Below are 27,929 nucleotides of genomic sequence, written 5' to 3' on the forward strand. Positions count from 1 at the left end.
ATGCTTTGTCAGGCTCTGGATTCTTGTTTTCTCTCTAATCAAAGTACTGAGCGTCGTCAGCCTCTGCGCCTGCTCTGTGCATGCCACATCAGGCACAGCAGAGCTGTCTGAGACACAAAGTAATGCAGTTGCCAGCAGGAATATGATACTTGCTAAAGTCTCTAGAAAAGCCTTTTATCTTTGGCAAGTAAGTATTTTACATGAAATTACACATGATGGTAAAGCCACAGATTTAAAGTGTAATAACCCCCTCAAGAAATGTTTTCCTCATTTAAGGTGTATTTTTAGCCACTTCTGCCTGGTTTTAAAATAAAAAATATTTTTAGAGTTTGCCCTTTTTTAAAGACACTGTGATGTCAGTGTATGTAAATGAATGTTTGCTGTTTGCTCTTTTTTGGATTTTACTTGCTTATTAATGATGCTTGCTGTTGAAGTCTAGAATATCAGCAAAAGGAGAAGCTGCTGCTTTTTGGTGCAATAAATTGTAGTATTGCGTGCTTCTGAATGTGGGGTGAGTGATAGAAGCTGTTCTATTAAAAATATGAAGAGGCTTAAACATATTTAAAGAACATGCTTATGCAATTTCTGTACCTTTGTCTGATTTTGTTCTTATTTCAGGTGATCTATGCCATCTGCTTACAGAGCACACAGAAATAAATTGGTGCTTCGGACTCCAGCAGCTGAAAGGAGAAACATTACTCTGAGAATGAAGCAATAAAACATCTCCCTGCAGAACCGTATGATTGAAAACGTGGTCCAGCCCTCCTCTGCTGCCGGACATGCTTTTGTCGTCCTGCCGCACTCACCTGATGTTGCAGTGATACAGATGGATCGTAGTAGAGGGGCAGAAATGGAGTTACGGAGATCCTCCAGCCCAGGCAAGCTAAGCAAGAATGACATGGATACTGATAAGACCATGTGCCACAGCTGCTGCATCTGCGGTAAAAGTTTCCCTTTTCAGAGCTCTTTATCACAGCACATGAGGAAGCACACGGGTGAGAAGCCCTACAAATGCCCATACTGTGATCACAGAGCTTCCCAAAAGGGCAACCTGAAGATCCACATCCGTAGTCACAGAACAGGCACTTTAAGTCAGGGGCACGAGGCAGAGATGGGAGAAGGGCAGCTGGGGGAGATGGGCGTTTCGGAGGGCCTCGGTGGGTGCACCAGCCCCACTAAAAGTACGTCCGCCTGCAACAAGATCTTGAATGGTACTGCTCAGGTAGATAGCAGCAAGATCTTGTTGAGAAGCAGCAAGAAGGAGGTCATAGAGGTGGCGCCAGCTGAGGAGGATGGCAAGCTGACCTCGTATCAATGCACCTTCTGCAAAAACAAATTTGAAAGGAAGAAGGACCTGGAGCAGCACCTGCACCAGGTCCACAAACCGTTCAAGTGCAGGTTGTGTAGCTACATGACCCTGAGGGAGGAGACGCTGTTAAACCACATAGAGAAGGACCATATAACAGCTCAGGTCCCAAATGGGGAGGCCTATGCCGAAAACTGCAAGAGTGAGCTGAGCACAGGCGAGTTTCCGTGTGAGGTCTGTGGTCAGACCTTTAGTCAAACCTGGTTCCTGAAAGCTCACATGAAAAAGCACAGGGGGTCATTTGATCACGGCTGCCACATTTGTGGCAGGAGATTCAAAGAACCCTGGTTTCTCAAAAACCATATGAAGTCGCATGGCCCCAAGACCGGGAGCAAAAACAAACCAAAAAATGATTTGGAGCTCATAGCCACTATCAATGACGTGATACAGGAGGAGATGATTGTGACCGGCCTGTCTCTGTACGAAGTTTGCACCAAGTGTGGAAATCTGTTTACAAATATGGAAAGCCTGAAAGCGCATAATGCTGTTCACTACCGGGCACAGCGGGGCAGTGCTGGGGATAAAGCCGAGGGCTTAATTGATGGGAGCCTAAGCTCTTCGGTAACGAAGCAGTTTTTCTTGCAGTGTCTCAGTCTAAGGCCATCTGTAGGGCTGGATAGAGTTACAAGAGAACAGCCTGGGAAAAGAGTAGCTGAGCTGGATCCGGTCAGTAGCTACCAAGCTTGGCAGCTGGCCACCAAAGGAAAAGTAGTAGAGCCCTCAGAGTATGTGAAGTATGTGGGATGGGATGAGGCCCTGGCGGATGCAGACGTGACTTATGACAAGGATAAGAGAGAGTATATCCTCGTCAACCAGGAGAAGCGCAAGCGAGACCAGGACTCGCCCAGCTCTTCCAGCAACCCTAAGAAGAAGAGCTGCACCAGTGGGCGCCTGGAGAAAGCTGGTGGTGCCCCGCCAGCGGAGAGCTGCCCTCTTGCCCAGGGGGACCTGGACTACCGCCCCGCCTCACGGCAGAGCCGGCGGGCCACTCAGAACAAGTCCACCGAGTGCTTCGAGTGTGGGAAGATCTTCCGCACCTACCACCAAATGGTGCTGCACTCCCGGGTGCACCGCAAGGAGCGAAGGAGCTGCAGCGAGGGCGGGACAGCCCCCCAGCCCGACCGCTACGGCTCCAGCAGTGAGGAAGGAGACTCGGGGTCTGTCAGCGGGCCCAGCACCCCTGGCTCTGCATCCGCCCCGGAGGACTCGGCCACCTCTGGCTTGGGGGAGGAGGGGGCTGAGGAGAGCTCGGAGGAGGGAGCAGCCAACCCTTCACTAGGTAAGATCACTCCCAGCCTTGTCCTGCTCACTGTCACTGGTCCCTGTGTCTCCCAGAGCGGGACATGGTGATGAGCAGAGGGAGAGATGCGTGAAAGCACATGAGAGGTTTAAAGGCAGTGCAGATGGGGTCCTGTGTCTGCTGAGCACTGCTGCTTGTCTCGACATGATGACTTTTTGTTTCTGGTGCAGGTAATAAAAGCAAGATCAGAGGACATCTTCATAAAGTGCAAGTGGACTTGTATTTTGGTGAATGACACCTGAGAAGGATTTTAGTTGCCTATAACAACACTGTAGGGTAGGGTAATGTCTTCCCTGGATGTCTCTGGCTTTTTTTCCCCAGTTTCGGGGTGTCCTGTACACTGTTCTGCGTGCAGGTGTAGTAGGGGCACAGACTGTGTGGTGCAGCCCTGAAGCATGTGAAGTTGTTAATTGCCAGTGTGAGAGGTGTCTCTCTCCTCTTCTCTGCTTCACTTTCCAAATTGTGTTTATAACTCCAAAGGCTATAATTAATCTCTTTGGATTAATGCAGTCCTTTGAGTCCAACACTACTAAATGGAACAAATTATTCTCCAAATAGCAGCAAAGTAAATATTTAAAAGAACACCATTAAGCACTTTTGTATCCTTTTTTTTTTTATATTTTATTTTTGTTGTTCACCATTCTTTGTTTATAATACCCTTTTAGAAATGTGAGATTAACCATTCTTTCCTTACTAGCCTTGCACGGATTTTTTGTTTTCTGTTTGGTGAACAATAACATTGTCCTCTCATTTTCATTCCTTTTGTTGTGAAGAACATAGTTATCTCTAGAGTTAAACACATTTTCAAGACCGTCACAGATGAAGTAATCTGCACCATTCTGGAAGAGGGCGGGTTTATTCAATTAGCTGTGTTCTTTCAGGATTTTACATAATGTTGTGCTTTCTCCTGGCTACAGACCCCACAGCAGCAAAGCAACATTTTCCAGAATTGTGTATCGTTACATGTTTTTCATAAAGTTTTGAAGCAATGTTAGTTACATTTATTTTTTTTTCTGTCATTGCACTTCTTTCGTGAAAGTCCCATGTCTTTAGGACAACTGAAGTGGGGCCAACACTGCTTGGCAATATAACTTTCAAAATGTAAGGCTTAGAGTGAAGTGAGCTCCAAAGGATTGAAATTGTAAAAAATTAACCCCATCTGTTTGTCCTTAAACTTACAAGAACGGTCCTAAACTTGATTTTGCTACAACTTGGATCAAGTCCCCAGTGGACAAATTGGGTGCACACTAGAACAGAAACGTAAATTAAACCAAGAACTCCCCCTTTTTTTTTTTTAATACTTTCTTGCCCTTTCCATAAACCACAATTCCAAAAAGGCCTAGCGACAAGCTGACTTAAACATTTTCACTGTGATTACTTGCCCAATTAAAAGACTCAAAATGTGGCTTTCCCATCTGCTGTTGGATTTTGGGACACTTAAACAGAGTTCTTTATGGGAGCGTACATACTTAACGTTGTGTGAAAATCCATCAGCTGCCACCCGAAACACCTCGGTGTGGTTGACACAAGATGTAGTGATAAAACTGCAGATTTGTCTGGAGTTAAATGGGGCTGCCATGTTTTACCATTGTAATGTACAGAGCCCTTATAGAAACTGCTGTGATAGAAAACAGTCTTTCTGGAGACGGGCTGAAAACACAGAAGAACTTTTTCGCTTGATGTTCAAATAGGAAAGCTGTTCTTATGCACTGTCTGTACTAAGCACTTTATTTCTAAGAAGAGGAGCCATCTCATCTCTTTACCCATCCTGCTTCTTGCCTCAACTCAAGCTTTGAGCTCTTGTTATAGGAGTGGAAGGTGAGAGTTGAAAGTCACACAGCAGTTTCTCTTACAGGAATGAAGGTGACTGGGTTAGCCAGTGTCACTAGTCAACACCTGGAAACTTGTTTGTTTAGGTGCCAAATTGGTCCTTCTTTAACTGTAAAGCAGCAGCAGACTGATGGGCCTAAATAAAGGCATATCCTGGAAAAGGAGTGTGTTTGTATTGGTGGGCTTAGAGGGTGGCTGTTGCGTTTTATATTTGCTAACATCACAGCTGAAGAGCTCATCAAGTATTTAACTGGCTAATAAGCAACATTTTTACCTTACAAGCAAGAGACATGTTACCCTTGCTTCTTAGAGTTTATTTAAGTAAAATCATTGTGTCAATGAAGTGAACGTTTTTTACACATGACAAAGTTTTTTTGGATTCGAGAGAGTTGGCGTTGGTTGGCTTTTTTTTTTTTTTTTTTTTTTTTTTTTAGGGACTTTCATAGGTCAATTTTCAAGACTTAAGTTTCTCAGTTTTCTCTTTTTGGTATGCAGATTTACTAACACTGCCTTTATATTGTCTTCTAAGGGACTGATATCCAGCAAGCTGTAGGATTAGTTTTACGCTTCTGTAGACTGCTGCTTTAACTTGAGAGGCTTTCTTTCCCTCCACTACAGACAGAAACTTAAGGTGTACAGAATGTAGGCCAGATTCTGCCCTCATGCACACCCCTGCTAAAATCAGGTGTTCTGGTACGGCTTTGAAGCACATTTTGTCCTAGAAGTGCTGTGGTTTGCTATCCTCTGCTGCAGCTTTTTGTAGATATTCTTGCAGGTGAAGCTTTTCCATCAAGAGCCATGCTCCAGCCCCACAGACAGCATACCTCTGCAGCAGAGGTGGGAAGCAGCCCTCTGTTCCTGTTCCTACGTGCCTTCTGTGGTATTGTTTTTACTCAGGTTACGGTCAGGAAAATCTTGTGCTGCTCATAAGGTTATATAATATCTGAGTGAGTTTGTGGGTTTGTTTTCCCGCCCCCCCCCTTTCTTATTGTTACTGGTTTTCCCCTCATTGACACATTACTATGTTATCCCGGGTCAGAAAAGGGCCTTGAGACTACCAAGCATGGTTGACTGTTGTGGCCTTGACTCTGATGAAAGTACATTTTTGTGTGTTTAATTCGGAATAAACTGAGTAGTCCTGTTGACGCACAGTGTCTTGCAGCAGGGAAACTGGCAGTGCACCTCTGTAGTCACAGGGGGCCAACAGATGTTGGGGCTGAGGGTGAAAGGGTCTGGGTAGCACTGGTAGGGCTCATTTGGAGAAGAGCAAGAGTTGCACTTTACATGTGAAATGGGGTTGAGAGCCTCTAGGGTAGACACTTCTTTGCTCCTAACACATAGGTAATTTGTCACTGCTGTCTATGTACAGTAACGTGATTTCTCAGGCATGGGGGTAGTGTTTGCAAACCTTGCTTATGAGCTGCTAGGACGTAAGCTAGCTGTTTACAAGGTTCTTTCCATCTTGTTGGGAGGAGGGTAAAAAATAGTTTTCTAGAATCACACATGGTGTAATGTGTGATACCTTACATACAGAGATATATGTGTATGGTGTATGTGCTTTGTGTGACAGCCATGTGGGAAGTGGTAGCTCAGAGCACATTTGCTGTTAGGAGCAGAGTCTGAACATTCCTGAGGTCTTCCTGCCTCAGATGAATCTTCATTTTTATTTGGCATCAAGCCACTAGCAAACTGTACCTGGATTTCCACTGAGTTGCATCCAGCTCTGTTTGAAGCACCTGTGAGTTGTTGCTCAGTATTTCCCCAGCTTGAGGCTTTTTCTTGGGGTGTGTGTGATTCTCATTTTTAACTAAAAAGTACCCTGGAGGTATGACTGAGGGAGTAGAGGTTGATAAAAGAGGGAGGGAAAACAGTATTGTGTTGTGGTTTTTTTTTTTTTTTTTTTTTTAAATCTTCCAGCTTCTCAACTAAAATTTAGTTTTAGGTACGCCAAAGTAATAATTCAGCCTGCATGCTGAATTCGGTGATGAATATTTTTACGGCTTGGTGTGGGTCCCTTTCGTTGCCATGCTGTGTTTAGCAGTGATGGTGTTACAGTTTGTTGCATTAGGCACTATGAACTATTCCAGTCCTGAAATGAAGAAGGAAGTATAATTTTTGAGGCTGTAACTGCTGCTGGCAGGTGGGAAGATGAAGAAGTAAAAACGATTTAAGTACCACTTGGGGTATATCACAGGCCTTTGCTGAGCCCCATCAGTAAGGGAGTGCCATGAAGGTACTTCTCTTTGCATGTAAGCGCCAGATAGGGCAGAAAGTAAATGTTGAAAGTAATCTAGGCAGGGGAAGAAAAAGAAAAGGAGTGTTATATAGGAATAAAGGAGAGGAATGCTACTTCTAGCCTGACCTTGTCAGGGTAGCATGGCAGGGAAAGGAGAGGGTGCTGCACCTTGGAATGCCACTTCCAGTGAAAACCATCTTGTCCATTTTGTTTCCTGTATCTCTTGCCTCTTCTCTCCCTTTTCTTTTTTTTTTTTTTTTCTTCATTCTGTTGGACTCCTGGATTTTTGAAATGCTTTAAGGAGGGACTGATTCACCCTTACTCAACACATCCTGTTTTTATTAGGCTGGCTAATGTGGGAAGGGGCTGATGGTGAGTGAGAAATGGCACGCTAGGCCCCATACAGACATAGCTTTAGGCCCTGGGAGCTCATAGTCTGGCTAGATGAGGTTGGCACAAGAGGCAGGATTGCACAGAATACAAAAAAAAACCTACAAACAACCCAAACAATGAATGCAAAACTGGTGTGTGGCTGCATTTGGTTTGTGTTGGTGGTGGTGTGGTGGGACTTGCTCAGGAGAAGATGAACTCCCTGAAGGGGCGAGACAAGAGATGGAGTAGGGTGCAGGGAGGAGAAAAAGGGGAATAGAGGAGGACAGAGAGAAGGACCTTGGTGAGGGGAGCTGTGCTGTGCGATGAGGTTTCACAGAGGAGGGAAGGCTGACTAGAGCTGTGGGATGGTGTTGGGTTCCAACCCTCCAAGGCAGTGTCAGGGTGCTAGGTGTCCTGCACTGAAGCCGTGAGGCCTTGTGATGCCCCACACTCAGAGGCTGGTAACAGGATTTCCATGTGAAAACCAAATCTGGAGTAGTCACACCAGTGGGAGACAGCAAAGGAGCTTGCATTGTCCACACCAGCCAGGGGACCCGCTGGCTTGTTAGCAATCTGCTAATTGACCGAACTCCTAGATCCTTCCTTAGTTTTAAGTTAAGCCAAAAAAAAAAAAAAAAAAAAAAAAAAAAGGCAGTGCCTGTTTTTGGAGCTCTTTGTTTGCATTTGTTACATTTTAAAAACTCTTCAGAAATTCACAGCCAGACACTGATTTAGTGTCTTTATTAGTAAATTGAAGAAGAGACTGCTGCCTGTGAATTGCTTACACATTATACAAACAGGGGAACGTAACACATTCCATTTATCCTAGGCCTGTTAGAAGAAAATCCCATATGTAAATTGGAATGTTTGAACAGAAACGTAACAACATTAGGAAGTTTTGTGAAAGAAGAGTAGGAGGGGATTTATGAAGCATAACTTTGGACTTTGTTTTGCTCAGTTATAAATTACAACAAATCCAAGAGCTGGAACTTTAACAGAAAGTGCCTACTTTTGTAAGGCTTTTGATTTAAGATAAAAGTAAAAACTGTCCAGAGTTGCTTTAGGTTTCCAGTAAAATGGCAAGGCTGTAATTTGGGGGAGGATTGGAACAGTAAGAGTAAAACAGTTAAGTAAGTGAAAATAGAAAAATAAAAACGTATAGTAACTCCAAAGAAGAGGATAGTCCTAGTAAATGTTTTTTCTGCTGCCAAAGTGATTGCATGAAACATAGCTGCCAGTATCCAGTACCAGGATTTCATTGTTCTGTTTCATATGAAGAAATGGTTCCTCGGTGTGCAAGGCAAGTCCTCTCCACTATTTAAAAATCAAACATTCTTACTATATATCTTAATCAAATAACTACACTTTAGATGCTTCTCGTGCCAGACTCACTTTACTGTAAATCCCACAGTATCGTGCCACTGAAGGCAGTGCTGTTGGGGCATTTTACGTTAAATGAAGATCTTGTTCTGTATGCACAGTCTTAAGTATGTTGAAGTTACTTAGCATGTTTGTTTTGCAGAATAAGCATACAATAAATTGGAGAATGTCTGAGTGCTGGACAATTGGTAAATACTGCATCAAGCTTCCAAGAAATGAGGCAGTTTCAAGGAAGAACGATGTCTTGGTGGCTTCGATTAGATCCGTACCACAAAGATAAAAATGTTACACTGTGATTGCACACTTTACCAGTTAATTTTAGCATTGCCGAGGAGTGGCTGTTGGGATATAAAACCCCCTCAAATTTACTACCCAAACTAATTGTTTTGCTTGTTAACACCAGCGGGATTAATGCTGGACTTTAAAATACAGCAAGTTGATGATTCAGATCGTAGAAGTTAGGCAGAGGCAAGGACCCTGTACTTAAGATCCATTAGATCTTGTTTGGGACTTCAGAAAGTTGAAACTGTTCCTTAAACAAAATTTGGGGGATCAGGACTAGATCAATTACCTAGTTTGAACGCGTCTAATGATGCCATTCAGAAATTTCTCTTTTATATCTGCCTTGCTGTAAGGCACATAGACCAATCCTGATGTGGGTAGCAAAGCCACTTGTGATGTGGTATTTTCTCATGATCTGAAGTTTCTCTGCAAAGCACTGCAGGTTGGAGCATCGTTTTTGACCACAGTGGCACTTTGTTATCTTCCCTCCCCTTTGAACTCTTGTATGCTCCTCAGGACTGCAGAGGATCTCTCTCTTACATGTGAGTATATATATTCCTGTGGTGCTGCCATTAGCAATAGCTTTTTGCTTTTGTTTAACTGTGGGTTAACATGAATGGGAGGAAGAACTGAGGGAACAGAACAAAAGAGAAATTACACTGATGGTCCCAAGGAAATGGGTAACAAGAAAAATTCTGGCAGCTGGAATCACTGAAGTGTGTATCAAGGGGAGAGGAAGACAGAAGAGCCATAGAACATGGAACGGTGTGGTTAAAACTGCCCTTGGCACATGCACCTCACACGTGATGTTACTTGGGCCTTCTTTATTTCAGGCTGATAGTGGGAGCTGTGCTTCAGGAAGCTCATGCAAAAAGTATTTGACTGGAATAAGGCAGCAGTGCTTTGAGATAATGCGGTCTGTACCCTTTAATGCTGTATGTTACTCTGACATCATACCACCTAAGGAATGTTTAATGATTGCCCCGTAGGCACCTTGGGTAATTTCCACTCTGTACCCGATTACCATGCTCTGCGTTACTAGGTCCTGTTTTACTCAGTCTCATGTAATGTGGGTGGCCAGCAAGAGTATTAAACAGTAATTCAAGTTCCTCTCTTAACGGGGCAGGGTGATGAGGAACAGATAACATGCAGTCAGCTCGAGTCAGAACTAAGGCTTGCTGGCTGAGCTTGAGGTACTTTAGTAGATGAATGACTTCTCACAACAGAGATGGCCTTTGTTGTTGCTCAAAGAGAAGTTATTTTGCAGCATTTTGAAGTTACTAATCCAGCTGTTGCACTGCTTTTATTCCTTGCAAACTTTTCAGTGGGGGTCTTGTTTACGTACTGAATAATTTTGTGCCAGGCGTTTTGATACAGTATGTCAAAGATACTTCTACTATGTTTAGCTTTAATTCTTAGTGTTCCTTTTTTGCAAGTTACTATATGCAATAACAGGAGACACAATTAGACAGAAGTATTGTTTAGACAGTTTATTGTAGCTGTAGGTCTGTGGTACAAGCAACCAAAGCAAAGCACGTCTCAGCTTGGAAGAAAGTCTGTACCAAGATGTTAAGGAAGAGATAAGTTTACCCAGCCTTTATTTTACCTGTTAGAAAGAAGGAAGTGGGTGTGTTTTCTTAGAGGTAGGTAATAGTAGGATGAGCTTTGCTGTGAAACGTATGTAAGCTGCCCAAAGCAAGATGTAGTTTTTCATACTTCTTCCACAGCATTTGGAAATGTTGTAACAGCTGCTTCTAAGGATTTTTTGGGTCTATGTTTAGTCCTTCCTGAATTGACAATCTCCATTCCATGCTTACCAAGCACAGGCATTTTAAAAAAAATATTTCCAAGGGGGTGGAAAGCTATTAGCCATCTTGGTTTCAGTTTGTGCATTCAAAAATACCCCTTTATGTTTAAGTCAGTTGTGCAGGGGTTCAGTTTTCATAGGCTTTTAGCTCTTCAGCAAGTATTATAAACATCTGCATATAGGGACATGCACTTGGGAATCCAGCTGCACAGTAACTCAGCTTTCTCAAAATCCTCACTTCTTGACACCTACCCTGGCCTTGCTGCCTTGTTAAAGCCAGTTCAGCAATTCTGGTATTTCTTAGTACTGGATGTTTCTATTACATCAAGCTATAGCGTGTGAAATACTGCTTTGTGACATTCACAGTCATAAGATCATATTGTGTAGTGATTTTATTTTCTAGCAGTTTCTGATTAGTGATCAAGGACTCCCTTCCTCCCAGCTACTAAAATGAGTCAGGCAATGAAAATTGCAATGGTAGTGTTTTCAATCTGATTTCCAAATATTTCAGTAGTGCTGTGGCTGTGTTTAGTGGGATTCTACTGATCTGTAAGTGACTGCTAACGAGGGGCTTGTGTAGATGTCTTTGATGTTAAATCTTTTTGCTGCTTTTAACATTATGGTTCACAGTTTGCCCTTCATCCATCTTAAATTGAGAGTCAGGTTTTCTTTGTTAAACAGGTTAGATTTGGCAGTAGATGCTCTCAGTGGATATGGTGGGATAAATTCTGCGGGACCTGAAACCTGGGGGAGTCCCAGGGCAGCACAGGGTATAAAAATAATGCGTGGTTTAGCCTAGTGTTGGCAGATAATTTGTTTTCTGCAGGTGCATTTTACAAATACAAGTTTTACTAGGTCTCACTTGACTTCACTTTATTACTTTTTAACCCAGTAATCTCATGCCGGGCACTGGATTGCTTTAACTTGAATGGGCCTGACTGTGGTACCAGGCATACCAGTAAAAGTCAAGAGCAACTTGGCTGCATTCAAGGGAACCCTTTACAATGGAAGCATCAGTAAATTTTTTACTCTCGGTTTTCTTTTGATTGCCTACAAGATTTATGAGCAGCAAGCCTGGATTTTTAGGGAGATGAAAAGCATATAGTGAATTTTATGGAAACTGTGGAGGAAAACTTTTGAGTTTTTAATTATAATTTTTAATGCCCTAGTTCTTGAATTAGACTTTTGGATCCTTGTTGCAGTCGGTGTGTGACTGCTACTGTGCCATATTTTGTGACCCATCTCTAGACATGATTTTCAGTGGCTGGAATGGATTTGTAAATGTGTAGGCAACTTAACTTTCATGGTGAATTTGTTTTCCTTCTTTATAGACAGCATGGGTTTGAACTGGCAAATTGCTGAATGCTTTGGCCCTGATCCAGTGATACTCATAACTGCTGGCTCGATTTTAAGTATGTGAGCAGTCAGGTTGGAGACATTGTTAACTACTTTGTTGATCCACATGGCACCTAATGGCTTGAGGTTAGAGAAGAATAGAGAAATCTTTCTTCTCAGTAATTGATGCCAGTGTAAATTGCATATCCTGAAATGTTCTGTAGTATGCAAACTTTACACAGGATAAGACTAGGGGAGGAGCAAGTCTTAGAATTGTCTTTTGTGGATACTCTGTTAATGGATTTGGTTACGCTTCAGTAATGCTAAGGGCAAAAATCCAACACTATCCTTTTAAAGTGCAGACACTTTTGAGAAAGTGTCCATGTGAAAGACAAAAGTACTCTCTCAATGGATGCTTATTGTAACTTGGATATGGGTGCTTGCCTAACATGGATTTTATAGTATGAGATACTCCTTGTGCATACAGAACCCATGGGGGAAGATTTGCCCTCCTACTTTTTAGAACTGTGTTTTCCAGTTTGGTAATCTCAAACTTCATTATCTCTGTTAGTTCAAATAACAGAAAAATACATAGCCACTAAAATGACTTTTTGGTCATACCACAGCTGTAATTTTATTCTTTTTTTTGCAAGCCGTAAGTTAGAGGTAGTTACTCCAAGTCAAATCTCTCTCTCGGATACAAAATCACTCATCTTTTTTTCCTCTTAAGACTAAATTTGGGTTTAGTTTGTAATATAAGACACACCCAAACCTTGTGTTTCTTTGAGATAACAAATTCATCAGGCAGTTCAAGGCATCAGCTACACCTAACAGCACTTCAGAGGTGTGTGTTATCTCAGGATAGCATATGTCTTATGATGTCTTACTGCTTTAATAGCATTTGAGACAAGCTGTTGTCAGCAAAACCTAAATATTTGGGGGGGTGGGGCACAACCACAAGGGAAATATATGATTTCTTTCAGAAATGTGAACCTCAGGTCTAAATGGCTTTTTTCTTTTTCCCCTCATTGAAACATTTTCTGTGTGTTTTAACAATAGAGGTTGCATGCCAGTGTTGTGATGGTGAAAGACTGAGTGCAATGAATCAGGATGATAGTGGGATGTGAAAGACTTCATCTCTTCCCATCTCTGCTGTACCCCAAGGTAGTGGAGCAGGTGCTGCATTTGGTCATTGCCTTTTCCATCTTTTGCTAGGTATGTAGCACCATTGTACCAAAGGTGTGTTCAGTTTTCTGTGATTTAGCCTTTATTCAGTAGGTAGCAAAGCCTTTTTTACTAGATAATGAAGCAAATAGATCCTTCTCTTCCCTTAAAAGAGAATTCAGGAAGTACAGCTTACACTGCACATGGAACACATTAATTGTAAACCCCTTATAATACTTTGCAGAAGTTTCTTGTCCTTGCACATGCCTGTATCCACATGCACAGCAATTTCCCAGAAACGTCTTAACCTTAAGTACTGTTGAAGCCTGGAGAAGCCTTAAAAAAAAGTGAAACATGGAATGGCAAGTAAAGTTGTAACAGGAAAAAATTAATCTTTACTTGGATTGTTTTGGGACAGAAAAATGGGTGCATGTAAGTGAGGATCAACTACTTCCTACTGTAGTGCTAAATATGTTTGACAAGGAAGCCTCAATTCAGTTATTTGTGTGGAAATGCAGAGTGTTGTTTTTTTCATACAGATGTGACATATTCTAATTCCAACATACTTACTTTATTTTGTAAGTGAAGTTGTTAGCTTTTTTTATTCCTGGTGTTATCAGCATGCAAGTGCCTAATATTAAGGCTTGTAATGGAAATGAAGTGTTATTAATGCATAATGAAATTTTATGTGCTAGTAACATTTTCTGCCAGATTGACCCTTCTTGGTCAGTTACATTAGTGCAAGATATATTTTTTTAAAAAACCCTCTTCGGATATATTTAGTAAGCTGAAATACTGAGTTCAGTCAACCAAGGCATCATGGAAAAAGTACTCTTTATACAGTATTTACTCAAATTCCAGTTTTGCAACTTTCTTTGAAGCCTTCAGAAGCCAAAAGGAAAGAAACATGATACCAAGGGAGGTGAAGGTTGGAATGGGCCAAAAGTGTAATTAAAAACTCCATCAAGCTGAAAAAGGTTTGAGAAAGGCAAGACAGAAATTCAGAAAGTGTGTGAGTGTATGTAACCACTATAGATTAATACATAAAAATGGGAAAGAGCTGATGTTTTATTATTAGAGATGCATCCAAATGATGTAAACAACTTCTTCCGGAAGCTCATTGATACTTCCAGGCAGTCGTCTGATGCTGACAGCTTTCCAGAGATCCCCGCTGGAGTGGGGAGCAGGGGCATGCAAAAGCGCAAGCCAGAAATGTAGTCTTCTGAAAAAACTGCCCCGTCTGTGAATTTGCATTCTGATGTTGATTATGTTTGGTCTGATGCAGAGTATCAAAAGTATCACACAGCATATACATTGTAAGATAACTGCTCTAAATTTCTTTTGTTGAGGGTCTGAATTTAGAGTGAGACAAAGTGCCATTTCCCAACGTACCTCAGCGGTGGTGTGGGCGAACGGGGCATTCAGGCTGGCCCTGCCGAGAGCTGGGGGCTGTGGGGTGGTAGGTGGGACCTGGCTGGGGGCATTGCCGTTTGATCCAACTCATTGCAATGATCAGGCAGTTGCGCATCAGGGGAAGCAGTGGAAAAGTTTGTCTTGAAGGGTTTAGTCTGGATTCAGGCTCTTGAGGGCTGCAAACCATCAGTGGCTTATGTAGGAATGGTAGCAAATGGGAGCCTTAGGAGGAACAGCCTTGGAAAAAAGCTGAATCAATGGCATAAGGAAGTAAGCTGGAGGTAAGCGTGCTGTGTTTGCTTAAGTGGTGTCATGGTGTTAGCTTACTAGTGGGAGAAGGGCCAGCAGGACGGCTGAGGCCTGGAGCAGCCTGTGCCAGGGAGGGCTGGCATGCTGTGGGGAGTCAGCCTGTGCGGGCGCAGTTGGTGCTCGAAAAACGAGTATTGTTTCAAGGAAGGAAATGAGTGACCGCAGAGTGCATGTGGAGAGAAAGTGGAGCACTGAGGAAGGAGGTGCCGTAGCTGAGTGTCATCCTGTTCGGGCTGGGGTGTAAGAGTGCATCAGGGCAGGAGGTTACATGGTGCCCCTGCCACAACCCTGCATGAGCAGTCCCAGTGCTGAAAGCTGGGCATGGTGGCAAAGCAGGTGAAAGGAAAACGGGTAAAAGTTTCTTTTGGATCCTGAGAACATCAGAAACTGAAAAGGGAAGAAGGGGAAATGATAACAGCGAAGTGTACAAGTGAGCAATTCCGTTTTGATATGTTGCATGTCTTAATGTTTTACCTTGGATATCACAAGGATGACTGAATTATTCCTTTGTGCCTTTTCATACATTGGGAGAAATACCTTGAAAGAAGGTATTTGCAATTCTTCTATGTCTGTTTCACTTTCCTGGTGTGTGGGGAAAAAGAATATATTTATTTTTATCGGAAATGTCATTGAATGGGAAGATTCAAAATGATAAAGTGCTGGACTTCAAAAACATGACTGTTAAAACTGGTGTGGCTGGACCTCTTGGCTTAAACATAGCATGATGTTTCAAAGGCACTAAAGCTAGATACGTAACTTGCCCCAGATGTTTAGGCTTAGTGGAGCAATCAGTATGTTCTGAACAAAGTTGTCTATACCCTAGTAACGGGTATTTTATGAATAATACTGTAATTCCAGACACCTTTTTTTGCTTATCTTTTTCACACAAATAAATTGACACCCATGGCAAGCACTGTTTGTCAAACCAGCTTCAAAATCTTAACGTGTTGTTTTTTGTTACAGATGCTTGAAAGTACTTGCTATGTTTCTTTCCTTTAATGAAATTAACAGCTTGTTGAGAGCTAAGGTTGCATGTTGGATTTATGATCAGTTTTGTGTATACAGAACATTTTTTTTCCTGCCTTTCTTTCATTTTGGGGACATTTATATAGTAACAGAACTTCCATTAACTCCTGCTGTTGATTCTTTACCCTTAAGCTATAGCCCTTTGTTGTGGCATCACAGTGTTGACCCTGGAACCAATTACTGTGCATAACAACCAGAAGATGATGAAGCTTATTCTGTAGCTGTTGTTTTCCAGTAGTCCTGGTGTACATAAGTCTCTCGTACACGGAGCAGTAGGATGAATCTGTTTAAGAACTTTGTAACAATACCTGGCCAAAAAACAACAGTAAAAGCAATATGGGAAGAAATGGGCTCCTTTGCCGATCTCTTGTTTTACAGTCTCGGGACTGCAGCTGGGAAGGCTACAGCATTCTTCCCACATTCGGAGAGTTGGGATGTTCTCCATTAGTTTTGATGTCTGTCTCTTCCCTGGAAGTGAGTGCATGTGCAAATGTAATACAGATGTTCTATGAAAGCTTAATTACTCCTCTCTTTACTTTGTGGTGCTGTTCTGTTTTGACGCCCACCCCCACCCCAAAAGACTTTTCCTGAGAAGAAAAGGAAAACCATTTTCCCATTCTTCCCTTACTCAGGGGTTAATTATATTCTGTACTGTAACTGTACCTCAGCAAAAGCTGAACAGAAAACCAAGATTCTTTTGACTAAAAGGCGGAAGTTTTTAGGCTAGCTTAGATTTTCTGTTCTTTTTTAGGAATTGGAAGTCCTTACCAATTTCAGCCAAAAGAAGAAATCCCACCCTGAGGGTACATTTCATCCACGTGCTTTGCTTCTGAGAGAGCTTAAATCTCTCTGCTATTTCCTCACCTTTGGCTGCTGGTTGTTGACAGCCAACTCGGTTCAATTGTCACAGGTGCAACTGTAAGCAGCTAGCAGGAACTGAAGAAACGTGGGTAATCCCACTTAGGAAATCCCCTAGTAGCTTGGTGCTCACTTGAAGCAGAAGACCAGAAATAACGTTAGTGGCAGTTAGAAAAAAGGAAGAAAAAAAATATCTTGGCTCATCACAATTAAAGGGATATTCTCTGCTTTAATTTCTGGGGTTAACATGTGTTATCACAGCTCTTCTCATAGAGTCTTCTGTATCTGGACTCCTGAAACCAATGAAGAAATCGCTTGATTATGCTCTTAAACTAATACTGTACTCTGGTTATGGGGTGCCAGATAAGCAGTCAGATTGGATAAACATGTTTATTTTTATTTTACTGTATTTATTTCTGTGTATGCCTTTGTGCCCATTGACTTCTCATGCTTTCATGATCGCCAGTATAATCTTTTTCCCCTTTATTTTTAAACACTCTCGCCAGTACAACAAAATGAAAAAAGCCATTCTTTCAAGATGTCCGAGACGTGACTTGTTTGTATGTTCAGATGAGAAGTAACACGGATAGTCTCATAATTTTCATGAACAAATGTAACATGGAATTTTTTTTTTAGTCACCCTGAATTATGAGGTGATGAGACTGTCGAAATCGGCTTCTAAGCTAACATGACTTGTAATTTACATTTGTGGAAGAAGATTAATTGAGCAGATTTGGGAGAATTTTGGTGTTTGTTGTGGTGTTTCTGTTGGTGTTCCACCCCAGAAGAGGAGCTTCCGGTCTTTTTCTGGAAAAATTGCCAGGGTTTTTTTGGGAGGGAGAAATAAGTGAAATGCATGTAATTTAAAAGAAAAAAAACCACCACAAACCCCAACCTTTTCTTGTCCATCAGCTCTTTTAATCAGTTGATTAAAAATACTGTTGGCTGGGCTTTTTTTTCCCCCTTTTTCCTTGGTTCTTTTAAGGAAACAGCTTCCATTTTCACAGAATTTTACATATACATATATATGATAAATGATTTTTTCTATTAGAAAGAAGGTGAGTGACAGTGTCACAAGATCGTTTTCAAGTGGAATGCTTGTTAAAGTCCCCAAGGGAAAACTAAAAGAAAAATTTAAATAGAGATCAAAAGAGAGAGATAAGGAGTAGATAATGGTGTATCTGAGAACTATGAAAGTGTTTATGACCAGAATCTTCCAGCAGGATTTCCCACTGCGTGTTACTATTTTCAGACATACAGCTGTGTCTTAATTACCTAAAGCTGATGTACAATGCAATTAATGTTATGCATCTGAACAGCCAGGTAAGGGCAGCTCAGCTGACCATGTATGCAAACAAATAAGCCCATGTGTATGCAGTCTGCATGTACAAATGCATGGGAAGCAGGTTCAGATGTTCACAAACCTTTGTAAGCCCAGCTTCTGGGCCAGTATTATCCGCTCAGTGTGGACACAGATACATAGAAGCCGAGAGAGAAAACAGAGAGAAAGCCAGTCAGTTGGAAGCATAGTGTTTAAAGTGCAGGGAAAGCATTTCTAAATTCAGTTTCAAACCATAAATAAAAACAGTCTGGCAAATAGTTACTGCAAAATTAGAGGCATTAAGACTTTTAAAAATTTCTGAACAGCTGATATTATGACCCTGTATGTTTTGTTATTTATGGAAATGTGTTGCTTGCCAGACTGTGAAAATGGCTTCTTGCTTGTATATGTATTATTTTTGAATCACTTATAATTCAGAAGCCACATTTTCACTAAAAGCTTAATAAAAATATAAAAAATGGAAAAGATAACATCTCTTTATTAGTACCTAGATATGAAATTCTTTAAATGCTTTAAACGTTCAGATCATTTGCATGGAACAAAAAAGGCTGGAAAAGCTTTCCCAAATAAATGACAATCATCAAAGCTTCTTTCCATATAAGGCTCATATTTCAGATCTAACCCTAACTAAAAAAACCCAGAAATACACGATCGTCACATATTACTAAATGACTGCCTTCTGATTATGCAGTAATTTTACTAGGCTTCATTTTAAGTGCAGTTAGTTTTTTCCAACGTTAGGAAGTTGATTTGGCCTTTAGATACTGCGTTTTGCTCAGATGTTGCAAGGCAAAGGCAATCTTCACAACTGATGCACTAGATGTTGCTGTTTGTATTTGCCTGTCCATGTCAAATATTGCATGGGCCTTTTGACTTTGTAACTAGCTGAGGAATTATGTGGAAGCAACAGAGTTAAGTTAGTGGTAAATCATTTGTGTGCGATCAAATCTGTTTCCCTTTCTGTCTTCCCTTCTCCCCACCCTGCCACCGTACCAAGGGCTCAGCCAATTCAGCTGTGAATTTCTTAGTGAAAACTGTTCAGTCTCTTCAACTATCCTGTCACCAAAGTGGTGTTTCAGACCGGGTTCATCCGCTTGCCTGGAATTCTGTATCCATAAGCCTCAGGACTGGAGTAGCTGAGAATCTGACCCATCAAAAGCAACCACCAACTGTACATGTGTAAGGTGTCTACATCCTGACCACTATATGCAAGCTGTTGTACAAGAACTTGGTGTGAGAAAAATGTTTTAAAGTGAAGATGGCAGTGGGATTGATTCTGCTATTTACAGGAAGCATGAAAGAGTGGGTGCTGCTGTCCTGTTCAGGCAGGATGTTAATTCATTTCTAGTCAAAAAGTGGCAGCATGGAATTGGTATAAATGATAAATGGGAGGTTGTAAGAAGTCAGGTACAAAACCAGTGTTACTGACCTTGGAGTCCACAAGACCAAAGTATGCAGGCTCCAAAACTCAGTCAAAATAAACAGAGTTTTATCTCTGGGTAGGAAAAAGTGGAGATTGGAACAAAGCCTTCTTCAGCCTGGTTTCCTAGCAGGGTGAGCTGGAGAGAGGATAGTTTTTGGCAAGGATGGTTTAAGTTTGTCAAAAAGACTGTAGCATTTTTTTGCTTGTCAGACATAAGCCTAAGAACTGTGCTGTCTACAGAATATATACTACTAATTTGCCAAAGCCCAAACAGGTTTTTTGACAATCCTCACGCTTCCAGTATACCCTGGCTTGCCTTATATGCAAAGAGAGCGCCTTAAGGCTGGTGTCTAGACAGGGCCTTGTGTTTCGGCAGTGGGAATTAAAAGCAGGCTCTGGTGTCCCTGAATTTTCATAGAAGTCTTTCTTTTGACTACTTGCCTCTCATTTAATGGAAAAATGTTACGTTTCTGTTGGGTCCTGGGGTCCTGCGATGTGTGAAGATAAGGAAGGTGTTTCAGGTGGTGCTTGTCAAAGGATGTAACTGTATTTTGGCTTGTTCCAATGCTTCTGCTGAGCTGCTGCTGTAGGGAGTAAACAGTGGGGCTGCTGTTTTTTAGACAATCCCATTCCGTGTCTCAGGCTGTCATTGCAGTAAAGGATTGTTCTGACATTGTAAACCATACAGCGGCAGCTCAGTGAGCTTGACCTTAAATCTAAGATGAAATTTTAGCACCCTGCAGGATGGACTTGGAGAGTCCAAGATGGTGGTTCTTCAGTCACGGTGAACTGTAAATAAATTGCCCTATCTTACAAGGCTTAGTTAGCAGGACTTTTAGCAGGTAGTAGATTCTTATTTTGTGTATTAAACTTGCTCCAGATTTCAGAGGTATGCTGCCATTTGCTACGGTTGGAATTAATGCTGTCATGGAGAAAGTTACTTGGGCAATGGCTATGTTAGGGTTAATACAGTGTGGGTTGTGCTGCAAGTCTTAGCTCCTCAGGTATCCACTGTGCTTTGTAAATATAGCTATTCCTGGTTTATTATTTACTTACTTAAAAAGTTACATCAAAACCTTGGTCTGTAACAGTAAGGCTCTTTATTCCTTGATTGTAGGTCAAAGTCATTTTATTAGTAAGATGCATACTAGATGCTCAATGCAAAATACATAAGGGAATGTGAGGCAAATGCGCTTCCCAGCCTTCAACTCAAACAACCAAGCTTTTAAGAGATTTAAAACTGAAACCTCAGGTTCAGATTTAGCTGGCGTATTTTATTATTGACAGCAAATTTTTGCAAAAGAGGTAGACATGAAATGCTGTTTTGCTGCTTCACAAAGGGTAGCGCCTTCGGTTTCAGAAAAATTCAGCTTTTGTTTTCAGATAACCTGCATTCCCTCATCACTGCTTGCATCATTGAAAATAGTTCCCTATAGTGCCCCTCCATCCGTCATCTGCAGTGCTCTTTACTGTTGGTGAACGGCAGGATTAGAGTTTTGAATAATAGGCTGGGACTCAAATGGATAACCTCTATCAATTATTCATGATAGATCTGAGTAGCCAGTGTACAACACTGACAACATTCGTACCTTTCTACTGTAATATGAACTGTAAATGATACAGTGATTGATAGGCTACAGATGACCTTTGGTCATTTTTATTAATTCCTGTTGCTGAGTTCTATAACCTGGTTTTCATTGCATACGCCATGAAGCCACTGGGTTTTTAAAAACTCCAGCTGTCCAGAGCTGGGAGAGGCTCTGAATTTATTGCTTATTTTCTGTTTATATTCTTTGGATCAGTTCTCCTTCCTTTGAGGTTAATAGTTGTATCATCAGTGACTTCAGTGGGATCATAACAAGCTTCTTATAGACAATTAGAATAATATTAGGTGAATGAAATAAAATACGGTTGGGGAATTCTGTACTGTGGCTGGTGGTGAGTAGATGTGAGTAGAGCTGTGGGGGAGTTCTCAACAAAAGGAGAGAAAAAAGGGGTGCTTACCTTTTGCTCATTGCCTGTTTCTGTTTGCCTGGTTCATTAATACAAAAAACCCAGATTGAAACAATACGAGGGTTGAGGTGTTTTGCTTCCTGACTATATACATAAGGGAGTTCCATTGTATAGTCTTATGTTGCGTATATGGGCTGTGAAGAGCCTCAGATGCAAATTTAGCATTACAGAATAAGCTGGAGTTTAAAGAACATTTAAATCAGTTTACTCGGTGTCCTACTGGAGAAGTGTTTTCTGAAGTCCAAAATGAGAAAAGGCTCTTTAATTTTGTATTTGTTTTGCTTATGGAGTACGTTGCTTATAAGCACAGTAATTTGGGTTTTTGCTGATTTGAGAATGTGTTGTAGCTACAAATGTGCACAAATGTAGTACTGCAGTTGAACATGCTGCTTACCAGTTCACATGAAGGACATATTTAGAAGGTAAGAATAAAATTCAGCCAGACTTTGGAGAAATCAACACTGGCCCCTGTACTGAAAGAAGGGGATGGAGGGGAGTCCTGATCTGTGACAACAGCCAAAAGTAACCTGAAATTGGAAGATGAGCAAGAAATATCTCTTCTGCAGGAGACCTAGATGCACTCTGTGTTGCAGGCTCTGCCAGCAGAATTGTCTGTGCTAGCTTTTATAGCAGTGTCATCAGTATAGGTCTAGTGGAAGGGACACCTGGTGCACATGCAACAGTGTCAGCCAAGTGGCACTTTGAACTGGGTTTTGTGTAGAGGAGAGAGGTTTTGGGTGTAACAACACAAACAGCAGCCTTGCCGGGATACCTGCATCCGTGCTGACAGTCCTGTGGGTGTCTGGTTTTGGCTTCTGGCACAGATGTAGCCTTGGAACTCTTGGTGTGAGGATTCTTGCGGTGACACTGTGGCTGCTCTCCCCGTCAGACCTATGAGACAGGGCTTCTTGGTGAGCGGTGACAGGCATTGGTGGTGGCTTGCGTTGTAGTAACAGCTATGCCACGACTCCATGGTGGGCAAGGGTGCTGTTTACTTGGCATTTGTGCAAGCAGGGAACAAAAAGTGTTTGGAAACCAGGCCACCTGTGCTCACAAGGTCACTTCAGTCACAGGCATTAAACCAGGAAATCTCTTTCCTTCAGCTTCATTCCAGGGAGGGAACTGTGGCAGCTTTTTGCCGTATATGCTGCAGGCATGGAGGAGACTGAGCCTGATGTGTTAGGTTGCCATGCAGGCCTGCCAGCACACCTGAATCCTGATCCAGCTGCTGTGCTGTGCCTCCCCCGGCAGAAGTGGAGCACCAGGCGCCTCTCCCAGGACAGCACGAGTCCTTGTGCTCTGCTCCCTTGTATTCACCGTGGGTCTTCAGCATAGCTGAAAGTAGGGCTGTTCTCCACTCACCAGTCCACCTTAACAGAGCGTTACTGGACGACATATTTTGTTGATCAGTATGATTCCAACTCTGCAATAATATGTAGACTAACCAGATGGAGGCTTGTACCTCTTGTGATTGTAAAATTAACCAGAATCATTGATAGTTACGAGAGTGATGACGGAGACCCAGGCGCTGTCAGAACAATGTGCTTTGAGGCATGCTTAAATCTGTTAAGACAATATTTCGTGTTGCTGCGTGCTCAGTACACGATTCAACAGCATGGCAAAGTGCGGTACACCTCACTCTCAGCTGTGAAGGTGGATGAGGGATAAAGATTAATTGCTACTGTATTTGACTCGGCAAAGAAGGGGCAGGTCTCGCTGCATTAGAGGCAAATCCAAGAAATTTTATTCACAGGTTCAGGTGTCTGTATTTTCAGATTTTGTTTTATTTTGTTTTTTTTTTGGTAATAAGTCAAAATAGGTTTTTCTAACTTCCTGAATAAAAGAAAGTTCTTTAATTGGAACCTAGTGTGGGAACTTTCAGGCGATCAGTGAGAAATTTGTAAGAAACAGCTGGAAATAACAGTGGAGAAGGCAGTGCCATCTCTATTCTCTTCCTGCCACACAGCCCACAGATGTTCTGTAGATCCCTGTTCATTTACATCAGTGACTAAAGGACCTATTTAAATGAATGAACTTCATGAATTGGGGGGGGGGGGGGGGGGGGGGGCGGGGAGAAGAGAGGGGACACCTGCATTACAAAAGGTACTTTGTTCTTGGGTGATGAGAGTAAGAGTTGGGTTTGATATTTCATAACATAACACTGACTGCTGTTTGCTGTATTTAATCATACACCCCTAGTAACATGAGATCACACCACAGATTCCTGCTATTAAATGGTTATTCAGACGTGTTGTGCTACCAGCAGCCTTTTGCTTGCATGTGAATTATTAGGTGTTTGAGTTAGCAAAATGTGGATTAGCAGAGTTTTTGCTTTACTAGTGGTACAGCAGACACTTTAGCCATTTGGTCGTCAGCTACAGTCATTCTGTGTTTGAGCTTCTCAAAATAATGCCTGCTAGTGCCTATAATTAAACATCTGTCAGGGTTTTCAGAATGCCCTGTGGGTTTTTTCTTTGGAGGGGGAACAAGGCCCTGCTTCTGGGGGGAAAATGGTGTGTGTAACAGCAAAATGTATTTCGGCCGTTTTTGCAGGAGGGCAAACTTAGGAGATCAGCAGCTTTCTTCGTTTTGGCTGATGTAAATAAGCAGTAAATTTATTGAGACATCCGGCACAAAACTGGTGTGAGAACAGAACTTTGGGCCTCATGTGGCAGCTTGAGCAGATGGGTGCTTCTTACTATTTCTTAAAAACTGAAATGACAGGGAGATTAGGGTTTAAAAATCACAGCTTCTGTCGCATGCATTAATTAAAGGGGTTTAGCGTAATAATTTTATCTTATTGTTCTAAAGCGTACGGTCAGCTACTTTCAATTTTTATAAGTACTGAGCCCTTCTCTGGGAGCCATGGCTGTTTGTTCAGTTAAATTCTTTCTGATTAAAGCTCCCTGAATAGTCATTGCCTTCATATACCGAGACCAGCTCTGTTTTCTCTATGCTACACTGATAATGGGGTCACTGGGAGATTTCTGAATTACGAGTTCTAACTGGAGTTACAGTGCTTCAGGGATGCTTCGCTGCTCAGTACAGTCTGATGCGCCTCAAAGTACCACTGGAACACATGGGGCAGTGGCTCATACATTTCTATTCCTGACTTGTTTTGCTCACAAGAGAAGAACTGTAGCAATTTTGATTATTTGCTATCAGGTCCAAAATATCTTCATATTTTTTAATACGGAAAGAAGTTGGAACCAAATATCTGCAGTGATCTAGCAGTACTAGCACTTTTCAGGTTTTGCGTTTGGTTGGTTGTTTTTTTAGATATGCCTGCAATAGCCTGTTCTTTATTACCTTTTCCCTGCAAAATACAAACCTAAAGATTTTTCAGATCTGAAAACGGCATGCAGGAGCGACGATTTAGCAACCTCGGGTAAGAGAGGTGGGCCGCCTCTGGGGTCTTAAACTGATGGGCTGTGACAAGGTCGCTTAAAGAAAAAGGCCCTTATTGTAACTATCGTGCAAGTTTTATTTAAAAATGTCAGTCCTATGGGTACTGTGGATTTGTTACTGCTTTTGGTTCTTCCAGCAAAACTTGACATTCCCTGCAAGAGCAGATGTTCATGGAAAGAACTCCTTCTGGGGAATTAACTAATTAAGAAGGTCGAGCTTCTGCATTCTTCCAAACCGTGTATCCCGAGGCTGCAGTGTGGTGTCAGGGCTCTTCCTTGGCAGTGCTTGATAGGCACGTAGGTTAAGACTGGGTGAAGACCTGTAACAGTCTGCCAAGCTGGTGATCCGGTGCTGGAGTTCAGCAAGGGAAGGGGGGAAGAGCTGCCAGTCCAACAGCTTTCCTATTTTCCCTTTAAACTGATGATCAGGAGATGCGGTGGAGATGGCATCTATTGCCAGCAATTAGTGAGTTCGGTGAGCAAGTAGGCAGAGGTGATTTATCCTTTCTATCTCTGGCCAGCATCACCTAGTAAACGTGGGCTTTGCATCTGGGATGTGCAGTTACGGTCACCAGCTCTGAGGTCGACTTTGTGACGAGTAGTAAAATAGTGATGAGCACAAGTCGTATGTGTATTCGTTTCTTTCAGATTTATTTATTTTTATTCTACTTATTTATTTATTTCTTGGCCAGGCTGGGAATTGCCACTCCCAGCAGTTGGGAGCAGCACCTTGCAGGAGCTGAGTTGTTCTTTGCCTTATGTGCCACAGCTCCCTGTAACAGCTCTTAAGCTGTTAAAGCAGGCTGATCTATCTTTAGATTGTATTGACCCATTATCACCCCAAGTCTTCGTGTCTTAGAGGACAGGCCACACCAAATAAGGGATTTCTTAGATCCTCTTAGATGCAGGAAGGAGCTTGGTAGAGGAGGTAGGTTGGCACCCACCCTCAATAAGACAATCACAGTAAAAGAGGCTGTTGATAGTGAGTTTCTGGCCTTGGGGAAATGGAAAGCCTCCTCAGAGGGTGTTTCAAAGAGAGGTGAGACTTGTTCAGTGGTGGATCTCCATTTTGAGGGTGCAGCCATCTCTCACAGAGGGAGTCTGCGGGATGGAGAAGACTAAATCAGGAAGGATTTGGGTTTGAGAAGACTGGCAGAGGGGTAGAGAAGTTCTTCACAACCCCTCCTGGTGCATTTCAGCTTGGATTGTATAACCCGTCAGTCTAGAACTTGAAAGCAACTTCAAGTGAGCTTATGATGATACATGAAATTTCTCATATTTAATTTCAAAGTGAAGGCTAGAAAAATTTCATGAAAGCTACTTAAAATGAGTGAAGATCCAAGTATGCATATTTTAGAAGTACTGTTTGTAGCAGTGTGATATTATAATGTTTAAATCACTGCTTTCCACAGAAAATAATTCATTTCTTGCGATTCAGTAATGTTGTTGTTAGACAAAGTATTGCTTTGTTTTTTGTGGGTTTTCAGCCTAGTAACAAGATGACTCAGATAGTAACCTGGCTAATTAGGTTACATAGAAACAGTTCCTATTAAAAGTGTAGTTTTATGTTCTTAACATTACAGCTTAGATTTGCTACCGATAGCAGTGGATCAATTTTGAACCAAAATAGGGTACACATAAAAAATTCAGCTCCATTTTAAAGGCACTTCTCATTGTAAATACAGGAGTACAGCAGTGCAGTAAATGCATTTTTTAGGTAAACAGCATGAAGAGTTTTTTAGAAGAGCTGCTATGGTACTTGCACTTTTGATTTGTTTGAGAACAAGGTTTGTATTTTACCACAACATTAAAAGTACTCTGTACTCTTAAATGTTTTAAGTTGTTTCTGTTGAGAATATTTCTAGGGTAAAACTCTGCTTCACTTTGAAGTCCAGCACTAAGCAGCAAGAAGACATCTAGCACAATGCAAGTGCTGGTAATATACAGCTGTATGAAATTCCTGGTAGTTTAATTAAAGTCTGAATTTTATGTTCAGGATCAGGGAGCATGAATTTATTCAGCAAGAGTTACTGCCTAAAGGAGGTTTTTCGACTTTACATAACCACAGATATAACACGCTGAAAGTGTAAAGAATGATGGGGAAAACTGAGTGGGGTTCAGAGGTATTAGGGGGAGGACAAGGGCGAAGAGAGTGTAAAGTGCTGTTTATTTTAAATTTACCTTTTATTTCATAATGGCTGGGACTTTTTTTTGCCTTACATAATTACTTAAGAGTTTCACTGCAACTGGGTAACTTCAGTGGAAAGAAGGAATAACCAGACTACAAACTCTAATTTAAATACGCAGTTGTACTAGATAACAAAGACTGGAGTTATGAACAGTATGGCTGTTCTCAGTGCGTTACATCTCCAAAAACTGGCAGTGCACCAGCTTATTAAGTTCCCTGTTCTGGCTAGGGCAGGTCATCAAGGGACCACAACTGAACAGAGACTCTTATGTGGAGAGTTGAGTCAGGTAGAGGACAAATCTCAGTTAGTTGGAACTAATAGACACTCGCTTCTAAGTAACAGTTCTCCTCTTCTAGAGGATAGACAGCTTTAATCTCAGAGGGATTCAACAACGTTCTCACAGTTTTTTATGGGACTAAACTATGTGGTAAAACCAAAAACTCTTAACTTGGAATGTCTTGGGATGCCTTTAACTACAAAACCACCCACCCTCTGAGATAATGTTTTTTTCTTGTGAAGCAGAGGATGCAGCAAGGCAAAAGGACAGAGAAAGAGTACTGATGAGTAGCAAGAAGGATGAAGTTCAAGATGCTGAAAGGGTGTGGGGGAAAGGGCTCCAAGAGGCATATTTATGGTTTTGACTAAGGCAAAACTAGATACAATTAACTTTTTTGTAGGCTGGATAATACAGAAAGAGAGGAGGATTCAAACAGGAAAGGCAAAGGAGGAAAGTGTTCGGGTAAAGTCCTTTTGTGGGAACCCAGCAGAGACTGAAAGATTGACTCAGCTTCTTGGTGAGCAGAAGGCACTTACTGCTGAGTTCTGCATGCTGCTGTGGAGGGTGGCTTTCACGCTTGTGACAGATCACTACAATCTA

General features: G+C 41.9%; 1 protein-coding gene across 3 annotated transcripts in view; it reads left to right on the plus strand.

Moving 5' to 3' along the window:
- ZNF516 (zinc finger protein 516) overlaps positions 1 to 27,929 on the plus strand; it is a 105,417-nt gene that overhangs the window by 44,209 nt on the left and 33,279 nt on the right. For all 3 annotated transcript variants that reach the window (XM_040586818.1, XM_040586820.1, XM_040586819.1), the window contains exon 2: positions 619 to 2,645. In XM_040586818.1, coding sequence (XP_040442752.1) covers positions 740 to 2,645 — 1,906 coding nt within the window. In that variant the 5' untranslated portion in view covers positions 619 to 739. The remainder of the gene's footprint in view (positions 1 to 618; positions 2,646 to 27,929) is intronic.

This window comes from Falco naumanni, chromosome 3, assembly GCF_017639655.2.
Source record: "Falco naumanni isolate bFalNau1 chromosome 3, bFalNau1.pat, whole genome shotgun sequence".
Lineage (NCBI taxonomy): Eukaryota > Metazoa > Chordata > Aves > Falconiformes > Falconidae > Falco > Falco naumanni.